Genomic DNA, 26,110 nt, shown 5'->3' on the forward strand with positions numbered 1-26,110 from the left:
GTTTAGGTTGTTCCTTCTGGCAACTCTGCCATATTGACCTTGTTTAAAGTATCTTGTATTGTTAGACAGCTAGATCTGTCTCTTCTACTCTTTTTTTGCAGCTCTTTCAGTGATGTGTGGGTTCTTCTGAGCATTTCTCTCCAGGTCTCAGGCCATTCTTTCTGAAATCTTTCTTGGTCTTCCAGACCTTGCCTTGATGTCAACTGTTCCATTTATCTTCCATTTTCTAATAATGTTTCTGACCATGGAAATAGGTAGTATGAAACATTGAGAGAGTTTTTGTAACTAAACAACCACTTATTTAACTAAATATATGTATTGTACCATTTAGAGTTCCGGTTTGCTCACATACAGATTCATCGTAATAGATATTTTGACCGGGGTGCCCAAATGTCTGCACCCCACTGTACAGATAGCTAGCCAATTGAAACATAGCTACGGTTTCTGTGCCCTGGACTTAACCTCTACGTGGGCATTAGCAGACGTGGGGCTGAGACAAGGGGTCCATCAGGCCAACATAAAAAATCTGCTATGACATGCACAGAAGGGGTTCCCTGTCATACTGCCAGGGCTATGGGTTGTAGGGCTAGCCCGACTGACAGATAATTGCCTGCAAGTGCCATACGCTTCAGTACTGATTGCACAATTATTATTACTTATTACTTTGAGTGCATTTTAAAATAGGAATTATGGATAATATCTATTCTGAGCACTTCAAAATAAACTTTCCTCATTGAACTGCAGTACTTCAGAGATAAGAAAGTCAGTGGGAGATACGAACGTAATACCGCCAACTAGTGGTGTACAGATGCCACTATCAGTGAGGCTCTGGGATATTAAGCATTTGTTGCCTTTAACCAGAGGACATCTGATGCAGATAGTTTGGGTTTCTTTCTTTCTTTCTTTCTTTCTTTTTTTCTTTCTCTTTCTCTCCTTTCTTCCTTACAGCTGCAAATACACCATCACCTTTTCACGGAACAAACTTGGTCATATATCTACCTGTGAATGTGAAATTACTGTTTAACAAACCTTTGCAAATTTTGTCTAATGCAAATTCACTATTACAGCAGTGAACTTTTCTACATGCTTTTGAGCCGGCTGTCAAAAATATTTTAAAATCGTACTGATCATCAAACTGATTACGGTGTGTCAAATGTGCCATGAAAAGTTACACTTGCTTCAGGCTTTTTAGGACTATCATTATTAGCTGACTTTCGCAGTCTCTCCCTCTCTCCCACTATCTCTCTGATGCGCTTTCTCATCCTGACTGCTCCATCCACGCTGGCGTGTCACCGGTGTGACAGATTATTTTTCCCTGGTTCAGGCAGCAGGGCCTAATGACAGATGTCCGGCTGGGTCCTGCTAGGCAGCCGCTTCACTGACACCCAGGATAATTGGCTGAGTTCTGTGGCACTCCAAGCCACTGTGTTCTGTGCTGCTTGTGGCTCCTGCTTCCGTGCTTCTTGCTGTCTGTGTCTGTGTGTCTGTGTGTATTTTATTGCCCATACCCTTACTTAATGTAGGTTAAAATATGCTATTTCTCTCATTAACATGAAATTTTACTGGACAGAATAACAGAATGTTACACAGGCGTTATACTGTAATATGGTATACTTGATATACTGTAATATACAGTATTGTGATTCTGTGTGATTAGCTGGCTGTGTTCTGCATTCTGTATTCTAATATCTACTGATTCTATGTGATTATCTTGCTGTGTTTTATATCTCATTTTGTAATATTGTGATTTACAGCATGTGAATAGCTGGAAGTGTTTGACAGCGATAGGGAAAGAGGTAGTCTAGTGATCATGCCCAAATGTGCTCTTGTTCGAGCAATAATTAATATTTTATAATTTTTGGTGAGGTATATTGTGAGCCATGAAATCCAATGAATGTTAGAGCCACTGCTAAGTCTGTGTGTTTAGAGCAGAGAGGAAAGCCAGAGGGTACAATGATAGAAAAGCAGCTTTGCCGCATTCCGGAATATATTTTAGCTGCCCACGCACTCCATGGCCTGTCGTGTTCTTGCAATGTAAAGAAGAAATGTTCTCCAGGATCAGCCTGTCTTGATTATTATTCTCACCTTTATGATGTGCAGGAGACCTGACGTAAAGATCCCAGGGAGGGACTTCAGAACAGAACAGAAAACATCAATCACATTTTCCCCATCATTCATATATTGGCATTATGTCAGAAGAATTTTAAATTAACACATTCATGTAGCCATATAGCCAATATTGATTCTGTGAGATGTTCTGTTTTACTTGTCTTTTAAATGCAATGTATTCTCAATACATTCTGTCATATTCATCTCTTTTTAACAGAATGTGTGACGCTTCCCTTTGGAAATATACAGCATTATTGGACTATTGACAGATTATTTTGCACAAGCTTTTAGTTTGTTTGAACTGCCATTTGCCAAAGACTCCTGAGGCTATTAATCAATGGGTTCATTAAAACATTTGAACAAGTATATGTATGTATATTGATTACTATGTAATCAATGAATACTGTTTCCTTAGTTTGTCTCCTTTTCCATTCTTGAAATTCTATTCTCCTTGAAGATCACATTTTTATTTGAATGAACTATACATCTAATTATTTGCTCTTTCATGAATTCCCACACCTTTTCTTACTGATCATTGTTGTATCTGTGTGGAAATAATGCAATATTTAAATCAAGAATGATCTTTGCATTACTTAAAGTCTTTGTGGAATACAGTCATATGACTTGAGAATGGAGAGTCTAACAGGGTTTATATTGCTTCATTATGAATGTAGCTTTGTAGGATAGTCAGGTTGGTTCTGGAAAAGTGCTCTTATAGTAGGCCAGACCCAAGCATACTAAGTGGTAGAGGTTATGCAATAGTATTCAGCCTCAAAATCAGTCAGAGTTTCCCTCTGCTTTGAGATGATAAGTGTATGACCGCAATACATGAGATGCTATTACATCATGTACTGTAATACCATTGCAATTTCAAACATGGATTCGCAGCATACGTTGTTATGAGATATTGTTCAAATGACATCTGCTGTGTATGAATAATGGGCGAAGATCAAATAACCTCATCTTACTGTAATGTACAAGGAAAGCATTCTGATTTGATTTCAATTAGAGCCATGGATTTTCAGAAGTTGTGACACTAATGTTGATTTGATTCAGTTATACTCCAATATGTTCATCTTACTCTAATGTACAACATTCAAACCTTCCAGGTTTGTTCCAATTTGTTGAGATTTTCTGAAAAATAAGAAAAGTAAAGAAATAAAAACACACGTAAAACAAAATTGGAAAGGACAGACCAATAAAGGACTTGCACCTGGGGCCAGAAAATCCTAAGACCAACATTTCATGTAAGGATTCCAAAGGTAGACAGCCTAGGGTGGCCTGTAGCGTCGTGGTTAAGGTGCATGACTGGGATATGCAAGGTCGGTGGTTCAATCCCGGTGTAGCCAGAATAAGATCCGTACAGCCGTTGGGCCGTTGAGCAAGGCCCTTAACCCTGCATTGCTCTAGGGGAGGATTGTCTCCTACTTAGTCTAATCAACTGTAAAATGCCAAATGCCATTAATGTAATGTAATGGATAACAAAGCTCCACCCATGGGAAGAGACAGTAAATCCTGACACATGCCACTGATGCATAATGCATGGTAGTTATCAGTAATCAGAAGGTGACCATGTTTTATTTTATAAAAAAATATGCCACTAGTTAATAATTAATTAACCACAGACTAATTCATGAGACATTGGATTAATAACTCTGGTAATTAGGCTAAACAGCATTTTGATGTTGAAATTGTAATTAGCCTTACATTCTACAGAACGTATGCAAGGAATTAATTAAATATTCTGATGATTAGTGGATTGGTTATAACTTTGTTTAACACTTAGGCAGTTAATAGATTATTAAGAAATCTGTAAACAAAAGTTACTTGAAGCAGTGACATTGAAGGTTACGGAAGGTTACCTGAACTGGCAGGCGATCCGGACCCAAATGACAATACTGTTTCAAGCAGATCATTAAACACAGAATTGACTGCAGTCACTTAGGCGTATTCTCAGGGGATGGCTGTTGTCAGTGGGGGCCAGGTCACTATATTCTTTATTAATGACTGGCAAAGCCAAACAAACTGCTTGGGGAGTTTATTCGGCACAGGGCCAGCATCACAGGGGGAAGCAGGGAGGGCGACAGAATGCCTTGTGTTGGCAATATGACAAATACACCAGCTGTCCCCAACACAATCAGTCCTCCTGAAAAATGGTGTTTGCACCTATACGGCGCAAGATGCATTGAATGTCTCAGAGAGCAATTGTTTAGGAAAGCCATTGTGCCATAGTCCCTGCACTGATGTCACTAAACTGTTTAAATCCAACATGCCTTTGTGGCCTTTCCCTGCTGTTTTTTTATTGACCTGGGAATTCACTTGGGACAAATAACCACTGCAAAGACAAAGGGGTGTATTTACACTTCCATTCAAAAGTTTAGAATCACTGAATTTGTATTTTTTTTTTAGAAATTGCTAAGGTAGCATTAAACGTTGGGCATTTATACCGTGCCTTTATCCAAAGTGCTGTACAATTGATGCTTCTCATTCAAACATTCATACACACGGTCACCAATGGCAATTAGCTGCCATGCAAGGCACCAACCAGCTTGTCAGGAGCATTTTGGGGTTGGGTGTCTTGCTCAGGGACACTTTGACACATCCCAGGGCGGAATTGAACTGGCAACCCTCCGACTGCCAGACGACTGCTCTTACCGCCTGAGCCAATGTCACCCCACTTGACATTGGATTTTGGATAAAAAAACAGCCAAGAGATTGATAATGTTATTAAGAATGTTACTTTGTTACTAAAATAAGTGGGGTTTTTTATTCAATCTTTGCATACCAGTATGATTGCAAAGCCCCATTTGCAAAGTCCCATTTTCCCACACTGTGTTACTTACTAGTCTTCATGCTAAGGTGCTATTTTGGTACTAAAGAAGCCACTCCTATAATACAAAGTTGATGAAGTGAAAAATACATTTCTTTCAGTTGCTATACTATCTAGTATAGTGGCATTTCTGAAGTTCAATTTTTCTAAAAATGGCCAGAAAGAAACAACTTTCTCTAGAAACCCATATGCCAATTGTTTTTTTGAGTGTTGAAGGCTATTCCATGTGTGAGATTGAAAACTGAAGATTTTATACAAATGTATATACTGCTAGCTTCAAAGAAGAGAGCAGACTGGATTTAACCAGGACGGAAAGAGAATTGGAAGGCCCAGGTGCACTGTACAAGATGTACATCTGAAGTCTCTAGTTCAAGAAACAGACGCCCCACAGATCTTCAGCTGGCAGCTTCATTGAAGTGTATCTACTGTACCAAACATAAGTTTCATGTGCGACAGTGAAGAGAAGACTCCGGGATGCTAGCCTTATGCTGTACAATATTTGTGTTATTTTGCCCATTTTCACCTTTTTTTCCTTGTTTGCCAGTTTCAGAAGTGTCTTTTTCTTTGATACTCTATAATTGCCTCTTCACTGCTGCAGATTAAACTGATTTTTGATGGGTACTATTCAATGGCAAAAACATGATGAGTATCCAAAGGTGGTTGGTCACACTTTCTAGAATTTTGTATGCAATTTGCACAAGAGGGCATTGAAGAAACAGGATGACAGCATTAAATATGTCCATTCTTTAGTATTGGAGAAGTAAGCGTTTTAAATCTCGTGACCCATAGTTTGCACCGCTGGCCTCCAGGCAAGACAATGCAAAGATTTGACGAACGGTTCACTTAAATTAGAGTGCTTTTTAAGGACTAATAGACTATTTCTGGTTATATCAATTTAGCTAGCTAGCTAACATTAGGTAGCTAGCCAGTTTGCTTTCATAAGGTGACGTTATCGATAACATTAGCTAGCTAGTTTGCTTTCATAAGGATGTTATAGTTGTGCTTTTATCTTAACTTGGTTTGCTCTAGCTAGCAAAAATTATAATTGGATAAGTCAGCCTCCTTACCTTAATTATCGATAATTGCCATACTAAGTTAGCTAGCTTGTGAAAAAGATGAGCGCATATCATGGAGGTAGCTATGGGAACAAACAACAATGTGTGGAAAGTGGGAGCATGGTCTATCAATCATAGCTAATTGACAGTTCTCATTACCACGTCCAGGCAGTTTGTGTTAACTTTTAGGCTTAGAAAAATAAGTTAAATACATTTAAATGACTGAAAACATTTGTTTTGTTGTTGCCTAAAGACAACTGGAAAGTGTCACATTCATCCACCATGTTACTCTTTTAGTGTTTGCTGTATTATAATCTCAGTACACACAACACACTGCTGTGCAACATATTTATAGTGTGGAATACACAGTACAGGTCCTGAGCCATCAGTGGTAACTGACAACTCTTTACTTGATCCATACCATGGTCAGCAAAACTCATTCTAGCAAGGGAAAAATAGATGCAGTTTGGTATTTAAATATATACATGCAATATGATACATTAATTGGTTTCAGAGCTCTCAGTAAGCTCTGGGCTGTTCCATTCATGTATGGGGATTTGAATCCTTTTAGATTAAATTAAGTTTACATTTGCAGTCCACCATCACACATCGTCGATGGCAGCTGTTACTCTCAATGTTAATGATAATCTGGCCTTGCATGCAAATATCCACCCACATGATAATCCTCATAACCTGTACTGCATTATACAATCTACAAGGACTAGACTTACAGTAGAGGGCTTTTGAAATGGAATAAGCTATTGCAGATCATATTCAAATGATACTTGCATAAACAACAGAAAAATAATTTGGAAGGTATATTCACACAAATTATTAACAATAGCTACAGTCCTTGTGGAATTTTATTATTGAAACATGTTGGTTTAGGCTGTCATTAGGAAATCATTCAGAGAAATGCACTGTGTATATGCTTGCATACGGTTATTACATTACATTACATTATTGGCATTTGGCAGACGCTCTTATCCAGAGCGACGTACAACAAAGTGCATACCCATAACCAGGGCTAAGTGCGCTGAAAGACCCTAGAGGGAAGTACAATTTCAATTGGTTATAACCTGACATTTTTAGTTTTAAAGTGGAAAAGTACATGTGGACACAATGCAACTATCCAACTGCATCGGCAAACAAACAACAGGTGTGTAGTTTGAAAATCACTAATATAATAACAAAACAAATTCATTACTCAAGCATGATTGAGGAGCTTATGTAACTACAGTGTAGTTTATTTGGACAGTCACACAAGTTTTGTTGTTTTGGCTATGTACACAAGACAATGAATAAGGTTAAAGGGCTGACCATAATTTTTATACATAGACATTATGTTCAATTTACTGGGCCAACTTACTTAGCTCAGAAGGTAAGAGTGGCCATCTGCCATTCAGCATGAGCATGATATTTCAGTGATATTTCATGCAACCAGTAAGAAATACTATTACATCACTTGAAAATACTCAAATTACATGATGAAGAGCCCTATGAGGGGCTAAACAGAACATAGCCTAAAGGTTACAAGGCTTTCTTTTTTATTTTTCCGCACAAAGCTATGGTTTAGACAAAACCCTGTGCCATTCAGTGTCACCTCAAACAAGTGAAAACATTTTAAATTGTTTTTAAATATACATGCTTGTTGCACATGTTTGAATCTAAGGCCATGACGTAAAATAATACATATGGCTTGATGAACATGAAATGAAGAGTGGGTTTATAGGATCACACTGTTAAATTAAATTGAATGTGCATTACAGCATTATCCTTAAATTAAAAGTGTTTCTAGAACAATCATGATTGGAAAGCACACACATAATTTTCTGTGTGTACATGCATGTGTTCTCCACATACAGTACTGTGCAAAAGTCTTAGGCACCTGTATAAAATTCTGTACAGATAAGATTCTTTCAAAAATAATTCAATGAAAGGTCCTAAATAAATGTACTATACATTTTACATTTTTGTAATTTGGTAGAATATTTAAACACTTCTCTGAGATGGCCAACGCTGTCCTGCAGTTCCAAGCATGTTGGAGAACTTGCCACAGTTCTTCTGCAAAACTTTGGTTGGCTCTTTGCTTCTGATCTCAGACAGCCTTGATCAAGTTTTTATGTAAAATGTAGTTCATAGTAATATGTTACTTTTTTTAAATTAAATACAAAAATGTCTCTGTAAAATTAAATCTTTTGGAAAATGAATATTTAGAAATACTGAATATTTTTATGCTACGCACACAAAAAACAAACAAAAATATCATCAATATCGTAACTTTAGCCAGAAACACATTTGCCCGAAGGTACGATATAGGCTATTATGCCTATTACTACAGGAAGTTGTAGTTGGGAGTGTTCTATGTCACATGTAGTGTTGTAGAGGAGTTGGAATGCTGGTTACAAAAATGTTGTAACTAGTTGATAACAATTAGCAAATAAAAAATTTCACTAAAGTTCTCAAATGTAACTGGATCCAAAAAGTGTGCATCAGAAAATAGATTCAGTTGCCATATGTAAATGTAATGAGTTTAACAGAAAAAACCTTACAGTATTTATGTGTTAATCATAATGTATATTAGTTGATTATAACTTTTTTCACTTTTGCATCATAGTTCATTATTGAATTGCTATGAATTGATTTACAGCATTTAGGCAGAAACAAACTTAAATACATAAAGCCCCAATGTCCCAACTTGGCACCACTGTAATCTCTGATATTTGCTTTTCATTAATGCAATTAATCTTAAGAGCAATTAAAATCAACATGCATAGGAAGTAATTGCCCTAAAAGATTTGTGACTGTCGTTACATAAACTACTGAAGCCAGGGCATAAAGGCATAAAATGATTGATGTGACAGCAAGCAGCAAGTAGGACGACCCCTCCTCCCCAAACACACACGTCTATAATTGCTCATAGATTATATAAATATGTAGATCTGCTTTGATGCTCCTTAAGGGCAAGGAACTCCTTGAAATCTCCATGCCTTTATGTGGCCAAGTTATCACCATTTATCACATCAGAGGAACAGGAATGGAGGCATATTCTGCAAATGTCAAGAGGTCAAATTTAGATGCGTTTCTTTTATGTAGGCTTTTGTGTATTTACGTTTACATTTTTGCAAAATACATAGTTTATATTTTTTTGTTGTGATCTTTATTTTCTCTGTAACTGATCCAGTTCATTATCTCTTTGCTCACATACAGCAGAGATGCAAATTGATCAGCCTTTCACTGCATGCTACAGTATAAGTTCTGGGCACATTTGTCTGAGTTGTCATCAGGTGCCCTTCTCTCCTCCAGGAAAGAAAACAAAAAAGCAATTCACCTCTTCATTATTCATGAGAAGGTGAAGCTTCTGAAGTTCTGAAAAGGTCCATTTGGCAATTTGGCAGTGCAGTGGCCGGATATGCAATGTAATAACCGATAGACCTACTCAGACTGCACTTTCAAGTTGAATTTGCATTTGACCTCAAGTGTGGTAGCAGCCTGTAATCCATTACACTCAGTGAGCTGCAACAAACTCCACTTGTGCTTTACAATGGGATGCATAGCTAAATCTATACTGGCTGTTGTTCTTTATTTTTAGTGGATGGCTGCATTGACTGGTCGGTGGATCTGAAGACTTACACAACACTGGCAGGCGAGCCAGTGAGAGTGAAGTGTGCCCTCTTCTACAGTTACATCAGAACCAATTACACTATGGCCCAGAATGCCAAGCTACGCCTCATCTGGTACAAGAACAAGGGCGACTCTGAGGAGCCTATCATCTTCTCAGGACACAGGCTGAGCAAGGAGGATGACTCCATCTGGTTCCGCACAGCCGAGCTGGAAGACAACGGGTTTTACACCTGCGTCCTGAGGTACAGTAGTAACAAAATGGCTTCCTTAACATTTAGTTTGTGACAATTCACATTCTATATTCAATAAAAACAATGCACATCCTAATTATTGTAGCTAGCTGTTTTGAGTTCAGGTGAAGGTTTGACTCACAGTTGTATTCCGGCTAATTTAAATTATGCACATCCTTGTATTCATCAAAGGTACTTTTTACCCAAAGAGGTTGTTTTTTTCTACTGAACCTGATGAGCCAGATTGAGCCAATTTAGCAGGTTAGGGATTGCTGAATTCTGCAAATTTTGTTTGTGAACAAAAGAAATGTTTATCATTGTGTCATATCATGGTTAAGTCAGGGATTTGCCCTACAAAAGCTTGTGAATTATGTGTTATCCTCAGAAAATAGATTCATGAATAAAATATATTTTCAGGGTTTATTAATATACACTTGTAAAACCTAATGCTTTTAGATTTTCATGACTAGGCTAATTTACTCAGGGTTTCAGTGTTCCAGGAAAATGGAAAGTGGATTTTTCTAGTAGAAGCAAAAACTAATTTTCAATTACAGTTTAGTGACTTTAGCATTCTCTTGGTATATTTGAATAGTATTTTAAAATCCTGACTGACTGGATACTTTGGGTAGTTTTAATCCACTTCCCATAAGTTATACTCTGCTTTACGTACAGAGTTCTACGTGCCTTATGCAGTCATTTTCTTAGATGATTCACCTTCATTGGAGGCACAAACATACCTCACGGTTGGCAGTCCCTTCTGTGGTCACACACTGCTGCTCTTTATTACCATCCTGTCACCTCACAGAAATGAGCGATGTTCTTCACAACCAGGTGTTTTTTGTTTTTTCATGTTTGCGGGCTTCAGATGAGACAAGGGAGCACAGTACACAAAGTGTCATAGGGCTGAACCCCTGGCCACACTGGAGAGAATAGGCTAGAGTTTGAGAGTTTGCTGCCCTACAGACGTATGTGTGAGAATTTTGATATTGCACAGAAAGCAGGCCAAAGAGGCCAGAATGTTAGCCTTGTGTATTAATTTATAGTGAATGCCCTGGAGAGCTTTGATCTGTATGACACTTTACCCTTTCAGACATGTAACACAGTGTGATACATTGTATTTGCAGAACTCTCAAACACATAAATTGCTTTAAAAACATGTTCATCTATTCTATTAGCCAAATGGCTTTTCAGGCTTTGTGCATTTTATGGATGTTGTCCTTTTGCATTACCCCAACACTCACATGACACTTGCATTATTGTTTGCATTTATGTAAGGTTGTTAAGCTTCCCCTAGTGTACTCATGCTAGAAGATAAGTGCGGCTATCTTAGATGCATTTATTATGACTACTCTGGACTGCACAATCTAACGGGACAAATCCATGTATTCTAAGAACAATCTTTTCTAAATCCAGAGGCTTAGAGAGTGGACAGCGTCATTTGTGGATAAATGGTGTTATTTCACCTCCATCCTTTCTCTTGTAAAAAGGCAACAGTTACTCCCTGTTGGGTCAAAGAAAGCCAGTCTTATTTAAAATGTGGTACTGTTCTCCTTTCAGCTTTGACTCAACCCATGATTGGTTGTGCTTAGTAATATATTTAGTGGATATTGACTGCAGTGTTCCCAGGCAGAGTTGGTGAATGGGTTTGAATACCTTAACCTCAACCTTTTTTTTTTACTTCTGTGTATGCTGCATTTAAAATGTAATAACTAATATTACCCTCTGCAGTGCTGTACATGTGCACACAGTCGGAAATACAAATGGAAAATAAATAAGTTCAGAGCACCACAATTTGTCAATATAAACCACACACTATGACTTCATAAAAATAGAATAGTATTGTAAATGCTTAATTCAAAGCTTAGATAAACCAGCATACAGGAATCTATTTCTGTTAAGCCTGCAGTTGAGTGGGCTTTCATTTGAGAACAATGACCCGAAAGGCAACATCACTTGATAAACAAGATACAAATGAGTCAGTACCAAACAACGGTTAAATATGATTACTCCTTTTAACTGTCGGCTACAAATCACAGGAAATGCTCTGCATTTATTCTACCAGTCTATGCCATCTGTCCCCTTTTCTGCTACAGTCTTGATTGCACTAAACAAAGCTATATTGCAATTCTGTCTCAAAGCAGGAAAAGATTTATTCAGTACTTGCCATAGAGACAATGCATTTTTCTGGTCATCATTTTCTGGTTCATTTTTCCCCTTGTAAGAAACTGATGTTTTATATATAATTGCAAATGATTAGGACAGTGCAATGAATGTAAATGAAACAGAGACAGTTGCAGATGTGAGTTTGGATCAATATAAGGTCCAAGAACTGCCAGAAGCTGAGACTATGTAGTAAAAGGCATTACCTCACTCGATGACTGATTTGTGAAATCTTTAGCTTGTAAAACCCCCTGCACTATGTTGGCTTTCTTTGGCTGTCTGTGCGTGGGTGACAGAAGTCACAACTCAGCAGTGCAATTTATTGCATTCATTTGAACCATAATGGGATCCTTTCTTACAGCCTTTAAGAGTCCAATGCCTCTTTTGGAAGAATACTTTTTTAGCATGAAGATTAATCTGTTGTACGCACAACACAGCAAAATTTTTATATTGAGTAAATATTCGAAGTGCTAAATCTGCTAAAATTGCAGGTCATGCAGTATGAGAAGTTGAATTGTATGTATGGGATGAAATTGAATTTTAAGGATTTTACTGAAAATTGAAGTTAGGATCTGATCACATGTGATTAAACTGCTTATTTAACCCTTGTGTCATCTTAAGGGTAAGAAATGACCTGCCACTATGTTTAACAGCAGAGAAAACACCCTAAATAATATTTTTTCAACTTGAAATTTAATGACAAAGTTTGTGATGAGTGACAGGTTGTTTCTTCATGCAACATAGATTTGGTGTTTAAAATTAAATTAAGCTGCTTTATTTTAGGGGTTTAGTGAAGGCGGGTCATTATTGACCCTTAGGACAAGGAGAGTATGTTAAGACTACACAAAGGTTAAAGGGATGAAAGTATCTGTCCTGGCCAAAGTATACACCTTGCTATGCCATCAAGTCATTCCATTGGCATACTTACCCACATACACTTGAATCTTTAAATTTACACTTTCCAAGTAAAAGTGAAAATGTTTGTTTACTGCCTTTGTTTTCTTAGAGAATGAACAACATTTTTAAATTTAGTCAATCAGTGCTTTTGCCTGACGCAGACTGGTTGTGGTAGTGTAAGAACTGTCTATCCCGTGCAGAAACTCCACATACTGTATGAAGGTGTCCATGTCCCTGATGGTGGAGGAGAGAGACTCCGGTCTCTGCTACAGCAGCAAGATCCGCTACCTAGAGAAGGCTGAGATCACAAAGAGCAAAACCATCACCTGCCCAGACATCGAAGATTACCTGGCCCCATACAGACAACCCAGTCTTTCCTGGTACAAGGTGAATTCCATTGCTTTGATGACATTTGTTTTGTCATGCCATTGTTTAATACATTGCACATGGATTCCATTTTTTATTTGTGTTATTATTTTATTATTATTGGTCCAAGCAGCAAAGCACCACATACATATACTTAAGAAATTATTGTTCCAAACTACAGGAGGTTGAGAAGGTTTCCCTACTGGGCTTGTAACCCAGAGGTTGCAGGGTAGATAGGGCACTTCCATTGATCAAGGTACTAAACCTGAATTGTAGAATTGTATCCTGCTGTAGAAATTGATACTATGTAAAAGTGTACATCACTGTGTGCTAAACACTTTAAAAAGTGCACTTCTACCTTACAATCTTTACAATCTCGCACATAGCTTGAGCTGGTCAGTCCATGTTGACTACAGAGCTGGTCTGTGCTGGTCAACTATCTACCAGCTGTTTCCTTGTTTCCTTGTTTTCCTTGTCACACAGGAGTGTGAAAAGAAAACATGGAGGAGTTTGATAGTGGTGAACAGAACAAATATCTGGATCCCTGAGATTGAGGAAGAGGACGGTGGAAATTACACATGTGAGCTCAAATACGGAAGCAGACTGGTGCGGCGGACCACAGAGTTGAAAGTCACAGGTAGGCAAATGCACTTCCCATTCCAACAGCCTACATTGTCATAAAAGGTCACAATATGCTGATTTAAAAGGCAGACCATTGACACCTTAGCGCCTTTTTCAGATGTTCTGAAGCATACATTCATGAATCTAGTAGTTGCACATGAAAGGAGAGAAACAAGAGTTTAATTGTCCTGAACTAGCTTCTCTCAGGTCCTAAGGTTTTTGTGGGAAGTAATTGTATTGTTCTAATAACAAGACAGTAACTATGGTGCCAGTGCCATTTCTAAATATTATTGCCTAACCTATAATAAAATACCGTATCAGGGCTCAATATTTAGAAGTGCTCACTGTCCTGGGGCCACTATGATTCTGGTTTGGGCAAAGGAGTACCATTTCTGTCTCTTTTTCTCAGAATGCGGACAACCCTGGTGGAAAATAGATGGGCATGTTGCTGGGACAACAGTGTCTTAAGCACAAATCTGCAAAAAACTAGGTTTTAGGTTAAGTTAGGAGGGTAACATGTACGTAGCCTATATAAACTACCTGGTGAAATCACACTCACACAGCAGAAATAAGCTCAGCTGTTGTCAGCAAGCTTCTGGTCAATGAACGAGCCATCATTGTAAGAAGAGCATTTAGAAGGGAATGTTTTTTTTTTCAGAACGACAAGACCTTTTAATGTTCTTTTAATCTTTGAGTGCCTCTGATTTAGTTGATTAATACAATAAAAGAATGTTGGCCTCTCCTTTCATACATAAATGCATTGTAGGCTAGAGTGCATAATCACGAACAAATAAATATTTCCATAGCGTTCCCAATTGTCCTGTCAGGTTAACCACTTGCCCATTACGGTGTACAAGTAATTGGTTATGAATATACAATTTTATTCATAAGTATACTTTGATTTACTTGCTTTTTCACATTGAATGCCACCGCACTGAAACATTGAATGGGAAGTCATGAGAAATTATATAATTGAATGTTTCATTGTACTGGCATTATTAGAAAGCAAGTAAATCTAAGTTTATTATGAATTTAATTTATCTGCAAATATCTGCCAGTTTCTCTCTCATTTTGGCCGCTCAGGCCATGTTTGATTTTCAAGTAAAATAGTTCGAAATACATAGCTTCATAATGAATCAGTCATTTGAGAGGATTCAATCCTAGATCCGTAGTTCATATTTATGAAATGGAGTAAGGCCAGATTGAATTAATATAGTAAAAATCTGCAATGTGGATAAATATACCCTTTCTTTTTTCTCTATCTTACAAGAAGTCAGGGTATGTTTTTTTTCTTGAACAAGGGATAAGCATGAACTTAAGTTTCACCGGCTTGCATCAAAAGCGTTTGTGTATTTTGCGAAAAAGGCAGGTCTTAAACAGCGCAGTGAAAACACATGTTTAGAGCATTGAATATATTCACTGGGTTTGGCGATATCCGTGTATCAGCTGCCACGTAAAAGTGTACCCAGTGCAGGACAAAATGTGTACATATTCCAGTTGTGGCGGCTATTGTCGCTTGAATGCAAGATGAAACGTTGCAATGAGCTTCACTATTGATGAGATAGAATCGGATCGCTGTGTCTGAGGTTCCATGACATATTTTATTTCTCCCAGAGGAAGATTATTTACATGGCCGGTTGTTTGTCACAGAATAATAATAATAAGAATAAATAATAATAACAAAACACACAACCCTGTTTTTATTATTTTAGCAATGCCAGTTGAACATGCTCTGTTTCTAAACATTTTATGTTAAAGGCAAAAGGAATGTCTTTCCGTGATGGACAAAGGTGATTAAAAGCAGCATATCTATGTATTCAGCCTACTCATTTTTTTAATAGCGGCAATGTTTCTTTGAAGCTTCAAGCACTTACTGTCACTATGGTTGAGTAAGTTATTTCAGTCATTTCCCACTGCTTCATATGATATATTAGTTAATTTAATACATTATTTTCTAAATATTTTCTGTGACAAACACCCAGCCTTAATTATTGCTTGGCTGCAATCATTAATTAATATTTAATATTAATCATCTGTTTGATGATTTCTTGGAGTTGAAATAGTGTGGTTTTTGTTGCAAAGATTATTTCAGTGCAAAGATATTTGGTTTATGCCAGCTCTTTAAAGGCGAATCAAATTCATGCACAAATTGACCCTCGTTAATTGGTTAACTTTAGTAGATTCAATGGAATACATAATCAGCCACACTTATAATATCTCCGCCCTTTATTTGCGCAATCCACCCTTAAATCCATATGCATTAAGGACAGATGCGTACCTTCAGATGACTCGCCTAGATCACACGCATACTGCAGTTCCAGCCCCCTGCGCCAGTTTGATACATACAACGCATGTCTCCTGAATATGTCATATGTGCGCCTGACAATCGTCACAAAAGGTTCAGTAAATCTGGCCCTATATGTTTTGCACATGAATTGTAGAATGCATCAAGAGGGAGCGGGAGACACCTCTGGAATGTGCTTTCCCCTAAAGCATACTGAAGCTTGCAGACCCGTGGGTGAACGGCCTGCGTGCGGTTTAGTGCTATACCACGTGATGAGCTGAAATGTCAGACTGCCAGCATTCCTGGAAACCTTTGCTCTGCATGAGCACAGTACGTGCCTCTGAGAAGAAACGGCACTATTTGCAATAGGTTGGCCAATGTAGACCAGCGTTGATGGCAACAAGCATGACATTCAGGAAAAAACAGGATATGTTATCTGTCACATTGAGTCCTGTAATAGTTTTGCTGCATTCTGACATGGCAGGGAAACAAGGTGTGGATAATCTTCTTTTTCCCCTGCTGTGGATCGATGAGGAGTATGTATGCCACGTACATTTAAAATGACCATAAGACATAGCAATGAGCTTGGGTAATTAAGCACCTTGGTAATGCTTATTTAAAGAATGTAAGATCATCAAGCACCTCTTATAGGGTGGAAAACGCATTGCAGTCACTGCATGAATCAACATGAAATGGCTGGGAACAGAAACACCATGTAGCACCATCTATAAGGTGGCAGTCTTAAACCAAATATGAATCATGTGGCTGGGGGATTGACTCCCCACCACGTTCCATACTTTGATCCAATCTCTATCTGTAACCCTCTCTGTGTCCCCCTGTATACAATTTTAAAAAATTACAAAAGGAGGGAAAAGCATCTGGTTTACATAAAAACATATTGCGCATGCATTAGTCTGAAATTAGATATCTCCCACCATACTTCCACATAATAACATCAGAGCTGTTTTAGCAATTTACAGTAAGTGTCATATTCAAAAACATTGCACATAGCACAGTATTCCTGACAGGAGATCTGCTTCATTTTCCGGATTCTGAAGTGAGCTTTGTCTAAGGGTTGTGAACCATGAGATGGGGTTAAGGGAAACTAACAGAAGAGGACAATGTATGGTCTATCAGACACTGTCAGATCCTGTTATCTGTCATTCTTCCACAGGGCACAGGATGCTGCCGGATGATAAACATGTTCACTATAAAAGCTTTTAGTAGGTGTTGGGTGAAAGATGACCATGAATATTTGAAGGTGGATATTGATAGCCATTACTTTTAATTCATTTGAAGAGACATCACAGTAGGGTGGCTTACTGAAGTGTGCCCCTTATTATACCCCCAAAGGAAAACATACTGTGTTCTACTGTGCTGACAGGAAGTCAGCCAGGTTTGATAAAGAGTGCATTGCAATCATTCTGCTGCATCTGTGCATGCTGGCACAACTACTGAGTTGGAATGGCATTATATAAAGCGTATGTTTTCCATAGACAGTATAATCATGTTTGATATTGATAGAAAGCCAGTGTCATGGGGATCAAGTTCGTGTCACTGATGGTGTGGTAGAGTGGGCACTAAATAGAGATCTTGGAACACTGTTGAGAAGTGGGCAATACTGTTGAGTCAGCAGCCAGTTGCACTTTGATAGGCTTACCGAGATAATGTAGGCAGGGTCTTTGATGTTACTGCTGTTTCATTGTGATTTTCTTCCATTGATAATTTGGGGTTTTTCTTTTATGTTTATGTATATAGGGGGAAAAGTAGAATGGTTCTGGGAGACTTGCATCTAGCTATTACACTACAGTACATCCACATTTTGCACCACTGTATACTGCTGTTATTGAACACACTGAGCAATAAGTTGCATTTATTTTAACCTGTAATTCCTCTTTGAATCTAAACCACTAAGGTCCTAACATACACATAGAACTCCGGATATCTGCACCCCATATTCATTCACCTATAAACTAGTGCATGGTTAAGATAAATATAAATCCGATTCGGGGCACACTACTGGTTAAAAGAAGCTTTAGTCCCTAATTTGCTGTCTCCTATGTATAAGAGGTCCTAACCTAATTGTGAGCACAGATGAAAGGTTAAGATAACAAGGTACAGTATTTTTTCATGCCGCATGTTCAACTGTTTTGCCGAGAAAGTTCAAGAGAAGTGCAATAGAAAGGGATAGTGCTTTGAAAAAGTATCCAGCCCCCAAAACTGTTTTCGCAATTTTTTAATCTAAAATGTAAAAATGTAAAACATATTGAAATGATGAAAAATGATCATGACGATTTGAGATTGCTTTCTGAATTTTACCTACCGTTTTCTTCTCACCACGTTACAGAATGTAGGCTAATTAATCTTCAGCTTAGTTCGAGTTTACAGGAAGACCAGAAAGTTGTATGAGCAGAGTCTTGACGAGCTCTTCCAGGTGTGGGAAGATGTTGGGCTCTTTCCAATTGCTTATTTCTCACCTCCTTATTCCTTTCCTTGCTCATTTTGTGGGCGGCACAGTGGCATTGTGGTTTGTGGTTGTTGTGGCTCCGGGTACTCCCGTTTTCCTCCCACACTAAAATACATGTGTGTCAGGTTGGGTGCACTCCTGCCGTTGCCCTTTACCAGACCTGGAGTTCCCCCGGTGCTGCACTGTGGCTGCCCTCTGCTCTTAGGATGGGTCAACTGCAGAAGACAAATTACCCTACAGGGTTCAATAAAATACAGCACATCTTTTTCTTGCTCCTCGCTCCACTCATCAGGAGAGGGGAGAAAAGAGGTGAGAAAAGTGAAGATAAAACGTGAATTAGGCAAATGGAATGTCCTTGCCTCTTCAAACTTCAATTTGAAGCCATGTAAGTTACAGACGTGGCATAGGCATTGCAGTTGGTGAGAGGTGGATCCAAGGATTTATCAGAGAGTAGATGATGGGAGACTATGTCTCACTGCAGGGAAGGTGGGGAGATGACAAAACCAGATGAGATGACAGAATATGGAGGACAGGTGGCAGCTTAGCACGGGAATGAGACCTTTTATAAATGTAATCAACATCCTCAAACACAAAAATAATATACAGTGCGAGAGCAAGATAATAGAGGAGGAGGATAAAAGAGAGGAGATGGTATGCTGTTTGTGTGGGTTACACTTGGACTTTTGCCTGGAAGAGTGATATTTTACCAGAAGTGATGGACAATAAGAGAGACTGGTTTACAGCTAGATGAACAGAATCCTTGAATTTATCTGCCAGTCGCCTTCTAATGTAACTCTATCAGTGATTAAAGCAGCCCATTGATTGGAGGAGAATGTTGCTGAGCTGGAGGAGAGAGGTCAGATAACCAGGTGGATGGTTATAAGAATGTTGCAGTTGCAACAGATAGAGGCAAGGAAGGGTCAGTAGAAGAGAGGCTAGATGAATGATCTATGCTGACCTCTTGCTCTACTGCCATTTGCTTAACATGTTAACTTTTTGGAAGTCAGCTAAAAGTGTCTGCCAAATCCAAATGACTAAATTGTAACTGTAGATGGTACAGTGGAGAGAGTGGAGGAAGATCTTGAAAGTGTAGGTGTGAATACAGGCGTGATCACATGATGCTTGAAGAGTAGGAAGACGGTCTGTTTTACCAAGTCAGCAAGCCTCTATTTTGAGAGTTGGAAAAGCCTTAAGGAAACCACTGCAGACCTCAAAGGTATTTTCTTCTCCTCTCAAAAAAAAAAATCATATCCGAATAAATCGTATCATTAATTAAAAAAGGTAACCTGAATAATGTTAAGTGTGTAATTGTGTAATCAGTGTCAACTTTATTTGGTCTAGGGGGCAGTCACAACATAAACTGAGTCACAATGGTTTCAGGGAAGATTAACAAAGTTTATTGCAAAAACCCCCAAATAATGTATTTACACACCACAACAAAAACAAGTAGTGGAGTATGGTAGTCTGTATCTCAACAGTGATCAGCAAAGTTGGATGAGTGATGGGTATATAAGCAAATTATGTAAAAAAAAATATGTTCAACCCATGGTGCCAGGGAATTCACAGCCAGAAGAAAAAGCTGGATGGATTATATGCAATGAGCCCCATTTCTGCCCATGCACCTCGGCTGTAGGTATAAAGTACACACATATGCACAGGAAAAAGCAATGAAAGGAGATGGGCATTACGCTGGCAATGAGTAAACTGTGTTTTTGAAAATTAATGTGTTCAGATCAAGGTACCAGCGTCCAACTGTCTTTCAATTTTCTCCAATGTGCCATACAATTGGTCCTATGTTAATTGCTTGGTGATATTCCACATCACAAAATGAAAGCCTTTATTTAGGACTTCAGGACTGACTTTGGAACATTACAAAAACAGTGATGGGAGAGTTGAAGGGTAATGGTAAAAAGGTTTCAAGTGCTGCAGTTCTGCAGGAATACAGGGTTATGTTGCCTGTCATGCATGCGAGTTTGTGTGTATGTGTTGTGTGTGGGAGTGGGCCAGGAAAGGCAGAAACCTAAGGAAGGAAACTGGGACAAAGCCAGAATATTGAATGTGGTTGTCAGTTGCACTGAAGTTTATATTGCATTTATATTTAAACTGAATATTTAAATTGACAATGGATGTAAAAATATTTATTCAACAAATAGTGCAGTACATTTCTTAAACCTTTCCTGACCTGTAAAAATATGATCTTAATTAAAAAAGAACTGGTATCATTACAATATTTTTATGTTTCAGTTGTTATTGGGAAAATTTCAGTCCTTTATTTGACATCATGAAGAAAATGATGGTAACATGCACACATACATACAGGATCAAACTTGGAATTAAATCCGGATGAATTAAAACTGAATATTCAAGTGATTGTATTGACAACCTATCTCACAATTCTATCATTTCTCCTCAAAATTCTACCGTATAAAAATCATAATGTACAGGAAGTAAGTTCATGGCTGGGATGTGTTACTTCCAACTGTGATTTTGCTCAAATGTACTGTATGTGACTCGATGAAACACAGGGCACTTACACTTCTTGGTATGGTTGTACTTCTCTTCTTTGCACTCTAAATCCCACTGGTGGTCTTATCTCCCCATGGCTTTGTGTGAACAAATGAAATGCCAAATCATAGCTTGCAGGGCTGAGTTTTTTTTCTTTCTTTTTTAATTCTCACCTGCAGCTTTTTACCCCTGCAGCAGTCCTTTTTTCCAGCAACAGAAATCGTCACCTTTGGTTGCTTCTTTTTGACATTATTTAAAGGTTCACAAATAATATTTACCTTTGATATAATTAGATTATGATTGTCTTCAACAAGCATACAAAAGTCCAGAGGTATCCATAGGTCATTGGTCTTCATTCTAGCATAGTTCATATTTACTGACAGGCCTGGCTCCAGCTAAGTCAGGGTGGGCTGAGTGGCATTTTGGGTGGGCCAAATACTATTAAGAAATATCAAACTATCAAATTTCAAATTTGTTTTTCAGCTAAAAGGATATAGTAAAATGTGTAATACAGATAGCCCAGGGCTCTGTCCCAACTCTGTTAACCGGATTAGTTTGATATTTTGGGGTAAAGTCAGGATTTTTACAAAGCCAGCTCACAGTTTAGGCAGACTTGTTACTGGGGCAAAAGAGTCTTAAACCCAAAACTGCAAAACCCTGGGTTAAGGGTAAGCTGCTGTTAGCAGGACAACATGCACATAGCCTATATCAGTGGTCTGCAACCTAGGTAAGCTACTGGAGAGCTACTGGGCCTGCTGGTTTTTGTTTTCACCTTAAAATCAGGACCCTGTTGTAGCCCAGGTATCCGGTGAGTTAACTATGTAATCAATTGCTCTAATTGATTAATTAAAACCAGATGACCCTCTAGCTCTCCTGGAATAGGGTTGGAGAGTAGACCACTGATGATGGAAGGTATATGACCACTGTCCACTATCCTCCTGAATGGAATTAATTCTGCATGCCAGGGCATATCTGTGGAAGAGATGGATCAGGCATTTTTCCCCAGGTGAATGGCTAGAGAGGATGTAAGATGTGAAGATGTGACTAGCACTGATGTACATTTTATCAATGTGTACATGTTCTATATGTAGTATATACATTATGTGTGTGTTTTTCCTACTGTGATATTGGTATTGCTGTTTCCATTTTGTGTTGCCATTTTGGAATTAGAGTGGTACTGCATATGCAAAAAGGAATATTGCTGCATTATTTATTGATACCTTTAAAATATAATGGATTACATTGCACACAAAGTACTGTTTTTATTTTGTATTGGAATCTTTGGTTTATGTAAAAAATAAATATCTCCTGTTGTTTTTAGGTCATTCTGTTATGAGTGACAAAGTGATCTTGTTGGGTAACACCTTTTGCCAGTGTTATAGTAGAATGCATTGATGTTGAGAGTCTGTTTTGGTAGTCTCAGTGCATTTTGTATGCAAGATTAACTGTTGTGCTAAGCAGCGTGTTGGTAAAGAGAACTGTGTTAAGAGTTGTGTAAAAAAGAAAAAGAAAAAAAATGGTGTATTCAGTATTGAAACATGGGTATAACCATCCATCCATCCATTATCTGAACCCGCTTATCCTGAACAGGGTCGCAGGGGGCTGGAGCCTATCCCAGCATACATTGGGCGAAATCAGGAATACACCCTGGACAGGTCGCCAGTCCATCGCAGGGCACACACACCATTCACTCACACACTCATACTTACGGGCAATTTAGACTCTCCAATCAGCCTAACATGCATGTCTTTGGACTGTGGGAGGAAACCGGAGTACCCACGCAGACACGGGGAGAACATGCAAACTCCACACAGAGAGGCCCCGGCCGACGGGGATTTGAACCCAGGACCTCCTTGCTGTGAGGTGGCAGTGCTACCCACTGCACCATCCGTGCCGCATGGGTATAACCAATTGTCATAAACTATAATAGATTTACAAAAAACAGCTACAAACTTTCTGAATAGTACACTATTATTGGGTTGTATTCACTATATTCATGCTCATAGAGGTGCACAACTTGACCTGATAATCGACTGTAATCAAGTGAGATACTGGTTGTTTTGTTCTCTGAACAGCAAACAAGTTAGTGTGTTGGACAAAAAACAAATCACAGAAATGTATGCAATATAAATAGAATTCCACGTGTACTTTCTGTCAGCTCGTCTCAACTTTGGATATTTGTCAAGCTTGACAATAATATTCACTTCAGGAGACAGAGGAGATGTGAGAATTTTCAGTCTGTTACCCACGCACATCTGAGAAATGCCATACTTCAAGCTCCCTACCTGACTCTAAGCATGTGGTTTTACAGCCCATTTAAATAACTTTGAACCTTTTAATGTTATCTCTTATGCACATGGATGAGATATTTCAAAGTATTATGTCTGTTATTTATCCTTACATGACCTAGTCATGTAAGGATAGCCAACTATAGCCAACTATAATCAGGATTGTTTGATTAATAGGTATATCGATAGCACAAAACTCCCAAATGATTACTTCAGCTCTTAGAGGACCAATACATCTCTCAAAACTAAAGACACTTTTCACTTGTTTTACCACATGTTGCAAATTCTTAAACTTTTTCTGCAAATCTCTTCAAACAAATGCCCTCATGAATCATTGGTTAGACACTGTGCTCATGCAACACATATTTGCAATCAAAACAGTAAATTATTGTATGCAAGGAATATCTAGTATTAGTAACTCTAGTACCTACCTTACTGTATTTACAATATATACATATACAATATTTTTGTAGAGAATATCTGACCTTGATGCTCTGGCTGAACCCCACAAACATGTCTTTGTTGACGAGACAGGGTTTAACCTGACGAAAAGGCAGAGAAGAGGAAGAAATATCATTGGCCAGCAACGTGACCCTATATGCCACCATTAGCCAGCGGGGCACCCTCAACCGCCAGACTACCCTGGGGCCTTACAACACAGGATATCTCTTTGCATTTCTAAATAGCATGGAAAACAGCATACAGTACATCAACAGGAAGAAGGCCAGGGTGGCCAGTGCATTCCCACTATGTTGTCATTTGGGACAACGTCAGTTTCTATCCTGCTGCCCTGGTTCGTGCCTGGTTCACTGACCACCGAAGATTTTTGGTGTCATTTCTGCCTTCATATTCACCATTCCACAACCCTATTGAGAAATGTTCTCTGCATGGTGGTGGAGGAAGTAAGATTGCAACCCTTGTGTAAAAAGAGTTGTGTAAAAAAGAAAAAGAAAAAAAATGGTGTATTCAGTATTGAAACATGGGTATAACCATCCATCCATCCATTATCTGAACCCGCTTATCCTGAACAGGGTCGCAGGGGGGCTGGAGCCTATCCCAGCATACATTGGGCGAAAGGCAGGAATACACCCTGGACAGGTCGCCAGTCCATCGCAGGGCACACAACCATTCACTCACACACTCATACCTACAGGCAATTTAGACTCTCCAATCAGCCTAACCTGCATGTCTTTGGACTGTGGGAGGAAACCCACGTAAACACAGGGAGAACAGGCAAACTCCACACAGAGAGGCCCCGGCCGACTGGGATTCGACCACAGAACCTCCTTGCTGTGAGGCGGCAGTGCTACCCACTGCACCATCCATGCCGCCCTATTCTCTAATTTGCTGTTTTTATTTGTAGTGCTGCATATACTGAATTCCAAAGTCAAAATCTGAAAACCAGAAAATAAGTATATAACTCCTGACACACTGCTATAAAATATTTTGCTGTTGTGCTTTGATGTGATTTATCTCACTGACGTGTCTACATTGTCTGTGTTTTCAATGGTTTGTGTGTGCTATATGAAGACAAAGTTTAATTTTGATGGAAGAGTAATATGTTTTTGAGAAGTAGTTTTGGGATTGTGTTAATAGTTTTGAGAAGTTAATTGTTTCATAAAATGTGTCTTAGCAATTGGAAAGAAAACAGTAATTACCTCCGAGGTAAACTCGAAAGCTTTCTTTACTGTGACATTTTGGGTATAATCAGTTCTATTATAAAGCAGTTTCCATTGAACTGTCACAATTATTTGAATAAAACACAAAAATTAGTTGGCTTTGTGCTATTAAACAACACTTAGTAAAAATGAGTGTTTTAAACGTATTGTTTGAATTGGCTTATCTTCAGCTAATAATACAGTAGATTAGCCATTGTTCTATGTTAAAAACATAGGCAAGTAGTGTAGCAGCTGGTATCCTCAGTTAGAGGTAGTCACACTTTGAGCTCACTAAGCTAGCTATTCATTACACCTTGTAAGAGACATTATGGGCCTGATTTGCAGTCTGTGTGATATTGACCTCTCTGCGGATAGGACTGCCTACTAATCACATTTAGCATATGAAGCACAGCTACGTACACAGTTTAAAAAACTCTGTTCAGTGCATTGAATATCTTCAGTGGATGTGGGGAAATTGGTGTTGATTTCCTGGTGTGACATATCCAGCACTATGGTCAGTGCAGGAAAAATACAGACTGTGATATTCCAGTTGTGACAGCAATTGTCGATTTAAAGAATCTGGATGTGAAATAGTGTAAAGATTCAAGGCTTGACTATTGGTGGGATGGAATGGGAATGTTGTGTTGGAGGTTCTAGGTCATCTTTTATTTCTTCCGGAAAAGGAATTATTTCTATGGTCGGTTGTTTGTTACAGAAGTTGCAGGTGTCGCTGATTCCATGCTTTTTGTCGCTTTTTGACAATTCTGTGTCTTCCCTGTTTTTGTGCTTTCCGTGATTTTTCAGAAGTTTTGTATGGTAACTATAATGCAGCCTGCAGTCAGTTGCTGCATCAGTAACACCAGGCATTCCATGAAAGACACAGACCTCAGAATGTAGGCTACAACATGTAGGCTATCAAATGTAACTTTAAAGAAATGACAGCAAATACACAGTAACCGTTTTTTATTTTTATTTTAGTAATGCAATTTCTCATGCACTGTTACAAACAATGTTTT

General features: G+C 38.5%; 1 protein-coding gene across 1 annotated transcript in view; it reads left to right on the top strand.

Annotated features, from left to right (window-relative positions):
* The window catches only part of LOC133133774 (X-linked interleukin-1 receptor accessory protein-like 2), a 142,798-nt gene that overhangs the window by 72,383 nt on the left and 44,305 nt on the right, over positions 1-26,110 (top strand). The window contains exons 3-5 of the mRNA XM_061249971.1: positions 9,587-9,860; positions 13,106-13,292; positions 13,755-13,908. Coding sequence (XP_061105955.1) covers positions 9,587-9,860; positions 13,106-13,292; positions 13,755-13,908 — 615 coding nt within the window. The remainder of the gene's footprint in view (positions 1-9,586; positions 9,861-13,105; positions 13,293-13,754; positions 13,909-26,110) is intronic.

Source organism: Conger conger, chromosome 7, assembly GCF_963514075.1.
Source record: "Conger conger chromosome 7, fConCon1.1, whole genome shotgun sequence".
In the NCBI taxonomy this organism is placed as follows: domain Eukaryota; kingdom Metazoa; phylum Chordata; class Actinopteri; order Anguilliformes; family Congridae; genus Conger; species Conger conger.